Source organism: Salmo trutta, chromosome 40, assembly GCF_901001165.1.
Source record: "Salmo trutta chromosome 40, fSalTru1.1, whole genome shotgun sequence".
Taxonomy (NCBI): Eukaryota; Metazoa; Chordata; class Actinopteri; order Salmoniformes; family Salmonidae; genus Salmo; species Salmo trutta.
Genome location: NC_042996.1, coordinates 9,833,463 through 9,844,414, shown reverse-complemented (window position 1 = coordinate 9,844,414; position 10,952 = coordinate 9,833,463). Strand labels below are relative to the sequence as shown.

Here is a 10,952-nt window from a genome sequence, read left to right as displayed (position 1 = left end):
ATCTGCTTTCTAAAGAGGCAAAGAGCTTTAGAACTATGTTTAGGGCTTTAGAACTATGTTGTAGTAGCCAATAGGATAACTTTGATTTCTACTGTTCATCTGAACACACCTAGACCTGAGCACAAATACAACTACTGTTATATTAGTATGTACACCAATGGCTATTTCATTTAAACTTGTAAGGAATACAACTCTGCTTTTGGGTATCAAATGCAGAATATTTCCATTAACTTGGCAGAAGAGAGTCTATTAGCCTTTTATATTCAGTCACAGACGAGGCTTTCCTTTTTGTCTTCCTTGAAAGGACAGCCCTCTTGTTTACTCTGCCCTCTTAAGACGGTGCCACCTGCTCTCCTGTGTGTGTGTGTGTGTGTGTGTGTGTGTGTGTGTGTGTGTGTGTGTGTGTGTGTGTGTGTGTGTGTGTAGACCCTGCCTCTTTCTGAACATGATGCCCTGGGACTTAATTACTCTACGCACACAGACCCATTCTCTGCAGTAATAGGGTCCTAATTGGGGGAGTCAAAACACTAATACCACCATGGGTACAGGGACCTCAGCTGGTTGTCAAGGGTGATGTCACCTGGGCCCAGATTCACAAAACCTTCTTAAGAAGAAATGTCTTCTTAACTGAGCTTTTCTCCTTAACTATAGACTAAAGAAGAAAGCTAAACATTAGTTGCCATTTCTCAAAAAGGATATTGGAAATGTTCTTGCGCTATTTCTTATGTTTCTCCTTAAGCAAAAAGTTAAGAGATTCTTGAAAATAAAGCTTTTGTAAATGTTCTTAATTTCAAGATAGCTTGTCTTAAACTCAGGGCTATGAGAGAATAAGCTCATGAAAGCAATTGAACATGTATAATTCACTCACAAACTTCATCTGAAAGTTTAATTATTGATTATTTTAAACCCAAGAATATGTTTTAGAACAGTAATCTCTGTACGAAATATGCTAACATGATTGCCATTGCTAGCTAGAGAGCTAGCTAAATCAGTTGCCTAGCAACAAACATCTTAAGAAGACTTGTAAGAAGATATTTGAGAAGTTAGAAAGAAAAGCATCGCAGTGTTGCGGCGTCACTACAGCCTGGGGTTTGATCCCAGGCTGTGTCACAACCGGCTGTCACAACCAGGAATCCCATAGGAAGGCACACAATTGTCCCAGCGTCGTCCGGGTTAGGGAAGGGTTTGGCCAGGGGGGCTTTACTTGGCTCATTGCGCTATAGCGACTCTTTGTGGTGGGGCGGGCACCTGCAGGCTGACTTCGGTCATCAGTTGAACAGTGTTTCCTTCAATACATTGGTGCAGCTGGCTTCCGGGTTAAGCGGGCAGGTGATAAGAAGCGTGGTTAGCGGGTCATGTTTCAGGGGACGCTTGACTCGACCTTGGCCTCGTTGGGGAATTGCAGCAATGAGACAAGATCGTAATTGGATATCATGAAATTGGGGAGAAAAGGGGGATCAAATTACAACAACAAAAAAGTTTACTTTTTTGCGTAATCAGTGTTTTGTGAATCTGGCCCAGGTCAGTACGAGGGATTTCTGTTTTCCCTTTTCTTTCTCTCTTTTTCCATCTCACAAAATAAGGGGTTCTGACAACCCCCACTGTGGGTGTAGGCCAGGGTCAGCGCCTGAGTTTGTTTTCTCCCCACCAACTGTTTACTTTGAGTGTGAACCAGGAACCCCAATTTGGCCCAAGGCTCCAAATAGGTTTTTGTCCATCCTGGATCTTTTTTAGGGACATGACAGGACCTTCTCGCCGGGCATGGCTCCTGCTGTGCCGAGCTGCTATTTTAGTTCACAGAAGCTGAGGGGCTGGGGCTGAGGAGGGGCTGCACCGAATACAATGTTCCTCTGGGATGTGAAGAGGAAAGAGGGAGCAGTTGGGGCTGGTTGGCCCCCACTTGCGTGAGCATGGAGCCGAGGAGGTCAGCTGGAAAAGTGCAGGGCTCAACTCACATCTCCTAGGGAAGAGTGGGGGCCTACTGTATGTAGGGCCATGCCCCAAGTGGGGCTAAAATAGGACCTGCCCTTGGATTTTACACCCCAATCGCTCTCATGGGTTTCGCTAGATGACCTGCCGTCCCAGAAGAAACTGCAGACTTGCAAATTCTTCATTTGAAATAGTACAAAGACAATTCAACCATGCCAACAATAATGTATTTTTCTTGAATGGTTGTAGATCATTCAATTGTTGTGATGGTATAACATATCATTTCTAATTTACTGTACTCACATACTTTGCTTTTTGTTTGCCCTTTGTTTTTGCAGACAGAGGTCAAAGTGGTTCAACACACTTGTTCTGGAGCAGATGTGAATTTGTGGATAATTGGATGATCATTAATGAGACTCAGGTGGCTTTGGCTTGCAGTATAGAATGAGCTCGCCATCTCCTGAAAGAACTGTGAACTGCACCAGAATAGCTGATAATACGTATCGATAAATTGAGAATAAAGTGCATCGGGAAGTTCGTCGGTTATCCACCAATGATAATGTATTACACTAAATATGTAGGTTGTAGGTTTTCGATTAAATCAATACGAGGTCACAGTATGATAGTAAATTAAGAGGACGTAAGTTGTCGCAAATGTGTCCAACATAACGACCGTCTGACGTGCTTTACGGTTGTCGAAAATACAAACACGTGTGTGCTGCCTGCGTATCAACTGTACGGAGAATACATCTGCGTCTATGTATGTTAACGTGCTTTTATTTTTTACAATACCATACATACGAGTAAATTGAGTACACCGAATACTAGTTATTGAAGTACAAAAACATCGAATGGTATAGGCAGATCGATTGTTTTAAAACAATCCGTTTTCTTTAGCAAGGTAGCTATTAGCCACGTTAGCTAAAAGCTAGCTAAGTACTCCAGCTAGCTAATTTGACTGTTTATGTGGAGTCTTGCAAGGACAGTAAAATCATGAACAGTTTAACGGCAATTCATCATGATTAATTATACAAGAACCTCGAGTTATGATTGAGGGGTATTTGGGCTAGACGAATGTCTTTGCTGGCTAGCTAACGTGGCATGGTGGGAGTTGATGGCATGAGTGTTGTTTACATGAGCCAAGAACTCAATCGTATGTTTTATTTTATTTCACCTTTATTTAACCAGGTAGGCCAGTTGAGAACAACTGCGACCTGGCCAAGATAAAGCCAAGCAGTGCGACACAAACAACAAAGAATTACACATGGGATAAACAAACGTACAGTCAATAACACAATAGAAAAGTCTATATACAGTGTGTGCAAATGTAGTCAGATTAGGGAGGTAAGGCAATAAATAGGCCATAGTGGCGAAATAATTACAATTTAGAAATTAAACACTGGAGTGATATATGTGCAGAAGATGAATGTGCAAGTAGAGATGCAGGGGTGCAAAGGAGAAGAAAAAAAAACATGGGGATGAGGTAGTTGGGTGGGCTATTTACAGATGGGCTGTGTACAGGTGCAATGTATGGCTCTGCAGGGACTGTCACTGAACTATAGTTAAAGCCAGTCGAGATGTCTTATGCAAGTGGATCTGTGTTTCCATTATGTAACCCTGTCTTTCAGAACTTTAAAATGGCCAAAAGTCTGCGAAGCAAATGGAAGCGGAAGATGCGTGCTGTGAAGAGAGCGAAGAACGCCCCTAAGGAACTGGCTCGGCTGAAGCAAGCCTTGGCCCACGGTGGCACAGGAGAGATCTCCATGAATGACATTCAGGACATAGCTACAGTGGTGCCAGCTGGCAAGATAAAGGAGAAGAAAGTGGATGTAGACATGGAGGGAGAGGAAGTCGATGGTGAGAACACACACATAGATCAAGCATTTTGTATCGTTTCCAATGTCTTGAGTTTTGACACCTTTTGATTTTTGCTTTTCAGATGGAAAGATGGACATGGACAGCAAGCGCAGTAAGACGACCCAATTGGACGAGCACGGACAGTACCCAACATGGATGAGCCAACGACAGGCCAAGAAACTGAAAGGCAAACGCATGACTAAGAAATCGGGAGGAAAGGCCAACAAAAAAAAGAAGGGCATTGCCTGGTAGCCTGGAGAAAACCAAAGGACTTCTGACTTAGAACCTGTGACACACATGAGCCTTGAATATCATGTATCGGAGATTGAATACATGATCTTTGTGGACTTGAGTTGCCTTGTGTTCAAGTTAAATGGTGATATGAGGCAAATGATCTATATTGTGCAACCCATTGTCTGTAAGCCCATTTTAATGTATGAAAGGAAACAACAGAGTTGTATTTTTGGGCACAATGGTATAGTACTGCATTGACATACTTCACTTGAATGAAGGCCATGTTTTCTTATTGCTGTGGTATACAGAAGAAAATATGGTAGATTCTTTACATTTTACCCCAATAATGCTACCTGTTGTTGGTAGCTCCATTCCTGTTTGATTTGCTCTTCCTGTAGCCTAGCCCATCATTACAAAGACATTCATTATACATGTAACAAACTGTCCATGTAATCTTCTGGCTGTCACGTTGGAGTAAATAAATGTGTTTCTGTACATTGACATTTTATTGATTACATGCAGTTGATTCTAGAAAGAACCTTTTTAACCTGGTGTTTCAGATATTTTGCTTTGCTTACATATGAACATGTAATTGAAGTTGAATTCCATCAATAGCCAAAATACAATTCTCTGTAGTTAATTATTATTTTTAAACATAACATTCCATAGCTAAGTGACTTAGATAATCCTTTGAAATGCAAGTGTATGAGAATATTACTGGATCATTTAGCAATCAACTTTTATAAAGGGGAAGGCCTGCATCCCACCCTGAGCAATATGAAGCACAATGACTGTCCATTATATGTCATGACTACTGACCGGATATAAATCAATTGATTAGAAAACACATGGGGAGAATTTCAATTGTATACTCCTTGCGTCCTCACCTCAAAACCCATTGGATGAGAAAGCCAGAGGTCCCTTCTCCAATGGCTATTGAGAAAGTGAGGATAGAGGAGTATGCAATTGAGATTCTCCCATGGTACAATCAAACTATACCTGTCAGATAGGATCAATATGCTGATGTTCCCCCTGTGAAAAGACCCACAGGTCCTATGGGCTCAGGTATATGTCTGTGTGTTGGAGACTATAGGCACGCTCACTACATCATTTTCACGAACGTAGCAGGGAAAAGTCCAAAGCGTCCGTGACACTGTCCCTTCCACCAGCCTTCGTCCACCATCTCTATGTTGGTGATGACATCATCCGGGTTGAAGGAGATCTCATCATCTGCCTCTTCATGTGTGAGAATAACATTAGTTTAGGATTTTGTCTCCGAAAGGGTTTATAGACTTCTGTGTTGAGCAATTGATTTCACATTGATTTCTGTATTGATCCACAATGGAAGTAACAACATCACAGTATGACCAAGACATAGATGAGAATTGTGACATATCACAACGCAGTCATTGAGACAGTAAACTACCTACCTCCCTGGTAGTCATAAATGGCCACTGCTGTCTGACCGCATGTCAGGTCCTCATAGTCATTATCCACAGCTGTAGAAGGAACACATGGAAGGGTCAGTCTTTGATATGACACAGTAATGGGTTACCCAACCCCTCTACCCCACTGGGTGTGGCACACTGACCTGGATCAGGTTCTGGGAAAGGTACTGGTGAGATACTCTCCCTCATCCTCCTGCTCTGGTTCTGATGGGGTCTGCTCCTGAGGTGGCTCCGCCTCCAGCAGGTCACTTGACCGTGGGGGCAGGCACGGGGGCTGGTCATAGACTGGCTCCTCCTCTTCCTCCTGAGACCACAGAAAATGAGTAGGTGTGAATTTCAGCAATTCATTTTATTACATTGTAGTGTAGAAGAAATGACAGTTTTTAGGTCATCCGTGAGTTGCATTGAATTAAATCAGAGCTATCTACCACTGGCTCAGGTTCATCTCTTGGTAACTGAGGCAATGCCCTGGCAGTGGGCAGCTGTGGTGGTTGGGGCTTCCTGTTGGTCTCTTCAACAGGTGGAGGTCTCTGCTCTTCAACAGGTGGAGGTCTCTGCTCTTCAATAGGTGGAGGTCTCTGCTCTTCAACAGGTGGAGGTCTCTGCTCTTCAACAGGTGGAGGCTGATGCTGCTCTGCTTCCTCCTCCCTGCTGTTCTGTTCCTACAAGAGATACATACCGCTGTGTCAGTGTGTGCATGTTTATTGGAGTAACATTTTTATTGCAGTACCTGTTGTCTGCGTCGTGCCTCCTCCTGCTCTCTCTTCTCTCTAGCCTGTCTCCTGGCTCTCTCCTCCTCCGCTCGCTTTCTGTTCTCCTCGTCTGATGACCGAGCCAAGTTCTCAAAGCGAGCCTTCAGGTTGCCTGCCCCTGCACTTGCTGCACAGACAGACAGGAAAAGCAAAAAACATATTTTCCTCTTTGAACTTGAGAACTAAATGTTTATGAGGAACTATAAAGCACATACTTACATGCCTCCAATGGTAGTGTCTTCTCATAGGCTGAGGTAGGGGATTCCATGTCTGTGAAGGCCACTGCACTCTATAGAGTGAATGGGGATTGGGGAACCATAATTCCAATCAATGAGTAAGCCTCATAGCCTGAGTGTGTTTGTACAGGTCAATGTAAAATGCATCAATAATTACTGTCATCCTGAGCCTTCAGGGTCAAGAAAGACTCACTTTATCCATGCGGTCTGTCTGGACTCCATAGCGTCCCCCAAAGCCCTTGGCATAGTCTGAACGTGGAGATCAAAGGTCAGTTTAATGTGGACATGGTCCTTGACTTTTACAAACACAGCTGTGGTTACAATTGTGAGTAACTGACCTTTCTGTGACTCATGCTTCTCTGTCTCTCCCTTGTAGTCGTAACCTAAAGCAGCCTTGTCCACTTTCTCCTTCTCCACCCCAAACTTCCCTCCAAAACCCTTTGAATAGTCTGGTGAGGGAGAGTGAGGGATGAGGTTGTTTCAAATATGAACTAGAAATCTAATATGAATAATTGACGAAAAAACGTTTCTACCTACAAACAGCCCACAGTACAGTACCACTCTAACCTTTCTGAGACTGGTGCTTCTCAGTCTCTCCCTTGTAGTCGTAACCTAAGGCAGCCTTGTCCACTTTCTCCTTCTCCACCCCAAACTTCCCTCCAAACCCCTTTGAATAGTCTGAAAGATAAAAGCAGGGTGAGAGGTATGCCAGGAGTATCTGGGTAGGATAACAACATGCAGTCGACTTACTTGGAAATCAGAAAGTATGTGTATTAGACGTCCTTAAGGCTGTACCTTTCTGAGATGTATGCTGCTCCACCTCTCCCTTGTATTCAAAACCCATGGCAGACTACAGGAAGAGAGAAGGAATGTTCATTACCAGGACGATCCCTCACCCTGTTCATCAAATCCTGTGATATCTTTGTCAGTAAGAGTATAGTTTCCTCACCTTATCCACACGGTCTTTCTGCACTCCAAATTTCCCCCCGAATCCTCTCTTTGCATCGGTCTGGGATGAGTGCTGCTCCACCTGCGCCACGTAGCCATGCCCCACTGCCCCCTGGGTAATTACACACACATAATACATCAACACCGGAAATTATCTTTGATAAACTGTTGAAGTCCATAAAAGTTGCAATAAGTCAGCACACACAACTGTACTGTCTGACAGCATATGTTTTGGGGTGAGCAGCACTGCATTAGAGGAAGCCTTGTGCTTGATGCGTTATTTGGACTTGACTGAAGACCTTATGAGCAAAATACACTATATATATATATATATATATATATATATATATATATATATATATATATATATATATATATATATATATATATATACAAAAGTATGTGGACACCCCTTCAAATTTGTGGATTCGGCTATTTCAGCCACAACCGTTGCTGCAAGGGGTATAAAATCAAGCACACAACCATGCAATCTCCATAGACAAACATTGGCAGTAGAATGGCCTTACTGAAGAGCTCAGTGACTTTCAATGTGGCATCGTCATAGGATGCCACCTTTCCAACAAGTTCGTCCATCAAATTGCTGCCCCGCTAGAGCTGTTAAAGCAAATGTGGAAACTTCTAGGAGCAACTTCTCTGCCGTAAAGTGGTAGGCCACAAAAGCTCATAGAACGGGACCGCAGAGTTCTAAACTGCTTCTGGAAGCAACATCAGCACAAGAACTGTTCATCCGGAGCTTCATGAAATGGGTTCCCATGGCCGAGCAGCCGCACACAAGCCTAAGATCACCATGCGTAATGCCAAGCGTTGGCTGGAGTGGTGTAAAGCTCACCGCCATTGAACTCTGAAGCAGTGGAAACACGTTCTCTGGAGTGATGAATCACGCTTCACCATCTAGCGGTCTGACGGACGAATCTGGGTTTGGCAGATGCCAGGAGAACGCTACCTGCTCCAATGCATAGTGCCAACTGTAAAGTTTCGTGGAGGAGGAATAATGGTCTGGGGCTGTTTTTAATGGTTCGGGCTAGGCCCCTTAGTTCCAGTGAAGGGAAATCTTAACACTACAGCATATGACATTCTAGACGATTCTGTGCTTCCAACTTTGTGGTAACAGTTTGGAGAAGGCCCTTTCCTGTTTAAGCATGACAATGTCCCCATGCACAAAGCAAGGTCCATAAAGAAATGTTTTGTCGAGATCGCTGTGAAAGAACTTGACTGGCCTGCACAGAGCCCTGACCTCAACCCCATCAAACACATTTGGAACACCGACTGCGAGCCAGGCCTAATCACCCAACCTCACTAATGCTGTTTTGGCTGAATGGAAGCAAGTCCCTGCAGCAATGTTCCAACATCTAGTGGAAAGCATTCCCAGAAGAGTGGAGGCTGTTATAGCAGCAAAGGGGGGAGCAACCCCATTTTAATGCCCATGATTTTTTGGAATGAGATGTTCGACGAGCAGGTCATGTAGTGTATGAACATCACATGATGACATGTTATAACCTAACCTTGTCCATGCGGTCTTTCTCCACTCCAAACTTCCCTCCGTAACCGTAAGAGGCCTTGGGAGCCTCCGCTCGCTCCTTCTGCTTCCCCACCTCATGCTCCTGGGACACCTTCTGTCTCAGCTCTGATACACTGGGGAGATGAAGGGATCACACACACATGCATGGAAATACACACATGCACGCATACACACACACATAAGAACTTTGTTGCATAACTTTATTCCCATTTTACATTATCTGCTGACCCCGGGACTACATAGTTACACTAGTCTGTGGCTAACCTTTAGATTTACTGAGTCACCAACCCATATTAGGTAAGACTCACTGCTTGACAGCCTACACACTGTTTTCACTTCCTTTTCCTGTTTCTACAGAGCTAAAGCAGCAATACACAGATGAGCTAACCATCCCCCATAGCTCTCCAACGGCATAATACACCAATCATCCTGTGATCTGTCTTTGATGTGTAACTTCTGGTCTGGTCATCTCAGGCTGACCACCCAGCCCCAGTTACTGTTCAATGGTTACCTGATGTGTTCTTTTCGACCAGACCCCTCAATGGTCTTGGCCCCCCATCTCTGTTCCTGTTCTGACACATCATTCTGAAACACAGAACACACGTCCTTCTCATCACCTAACTGTAGTCTGAAGACCAAGGTGTCGTTGAAAACAGGACTGAGGCGGTTACGGACCAAGCACAAACAAAACATGAATTCCACTGGGAGAAAATATTGATTAGAGAGTGCTTTAGTAAATACACTAGCTCCGTAAGGACCCTCGCTTCCTCCATCCCAGCAGCTAACCTCAAAGTCAGGGTCGGTCTCCCAGTCATCCCCCTCTGCAACCTTTAAGCTCACGTTGTGTCCCACCACTGACTTCCACATCTAGGAAGAGAAACAAAACAAAAGATTTGTACTGTAAGTCTAAGTATAGTGTATGTGTGCACACAAGAGGGACCACAGCTTGTTGGTCCCTGGTGTAAAAACAAGTTGAGAAACACTGCTTTATTGAACACTGCATGTACCTTGTGGACAATCACCTGTACCTGCAAATATAAATAAGCTTCAAGGGATTTAACATTTCCCCTTCATCAGTAGAAAAACTGACAGCTAACCACAAGTATATGGTCTCATTCTGCTGAGGTCACAAAAAAGGAAGTTTAGTTATTTATGCAGCACTGAGGTGCAGTGCTCTCATCATAAAATAACACGCTATCATCTTTCATGAATAGTTTAACAAAACACAAAGTAACCTGATGGAAGTGGTGGGTATCTCTGTCCAGGCTGATGTTGATGTAATGTAGGTCGGCTACCTGATGCGTTCTTGTACCACACAAACTGTTGGTTACCGTCAGCTACACATCCTATCAAAGTCTGGTATTTGTGCCTATATCTAAAGGTTGTAAACTTGAGGACATGCTTTTGGCATTTTGGTTTAGTAATAAGGTAATACAAAATATTTAAAAAAAATATAACGGTGATAAAAGGATCTGGCTTATATAAAGTCACCTGTTTGATGCGTGCATTTTGCCTGAATTTGTCTGTATTTACCCAAAATAGTAGTACAACTAAACATAAGTTGGCTATAATTTACACAGTAACTATTTATATCTTCCAAGTAGGCTAGACCTTCCTTTGAAACAATATAACGTAACGTTAGCCGATGAGATCAGTACAGAACTAATCTGCAACTTCCTGAAAGATAGACACGTTAAGAAATTCTAATATCACGGTGATACATACTTAATTCAAACAAAGAAACATCATGTCATGGTAATTACACGTACCTTTGCGTTGCCAGACAAATTTCCTTGATGCAATAATATCAGAAATGTATATTTTCACAAGTCTCAACCAGAACGAGGATAGAGTCACGCAAACTGTTGATATAGGAAATAATGCGCGTGGCCGATAATAAGCAAGTAGCTACAGGCTCGCTACGGTATTAAAACTGGACACAATTGTTTTCAAAACGATACGGTTTGTTCATTTGTAAAAGCACACATTCTCATTCCGTAATAAACAT

The 10,952-nt window shown here is 43.3% G+C and overlaps 2 protein-coding genes across 2 annotated transcripts; one reads left to right on the top strand and one right to left on the bottom strand.

The window, feature by feature from the left end:
• The first annotated feature begins 2,591 nt into the window (after window positions 1-2,591).
• On the top strand, window positions 2,592-4,513 carry llph (LLP homolog, long-term synaptic facilitation factor). The gene is made up of 3 exons (XM_029741819.1): window positions 2,592-2,689; window positions 3,558-3,786; window positions 3,869-4,513. The coding sequence occupies exons 2-3, from the start codon at window positions 3,567-3,569 to the stop codon at window positions 4,036-4,038; spliced, it is 390 nt and encodes a 129-aa protein (XP_029597679.1). The 5' UTR covers window positions 2,592-2,689; window positions 3,558-3,566; the 3' UTR covers window positions 4,039-4,513.
• Window positions 4,508-10,819, bottom strand: LOC115179988 (hematopoietic lineage cell-specific protein-like). Its single transcript, XM_029741818.1, is given in 16 exon segments — window positions 4,508-5,256; window positions 5,451-5,519; window positions 5,612-5,643; window positions 5,645-5,772; window positions 5,897-6,130; window positions 6,199-6,347; window positions 6,440-6,509; window positions 6,650-6,705; window positions 6,795-6,905; window positions 7,024-7,134; window positions 7,252-7,306; window positions 7,406-7,516; window positions 8,928-9,057; window positions 9,456-9,529; window positions 9,731-9,811; window positions 10,714-10,819. Coding segments are annotated over 15 exon segments (1,545 nt in total). The 5' UTR covers window positions 10,714-10,819; the 3' UTR covers window positions 4,508-5,122.
• Window positions 10,820-10,952: the final 133 nt, after the last annotated feature.

Coding starts and splice junctions, on each gene's coding strand:
- llph (XM_029741819.1), top strand. CDS start 3,567: ATGGCCAAAAGTCTGCGAAGCAAATGGAAGCGGAAGATGCGTGCTGTG. Junction 3,787..3,868: donor GGAGGGAGAGGAAGTCGATG/GTGAGAACACAC, acceptor TTTGCTTTTCAG/ATGGAAAGATGGACATGGAC.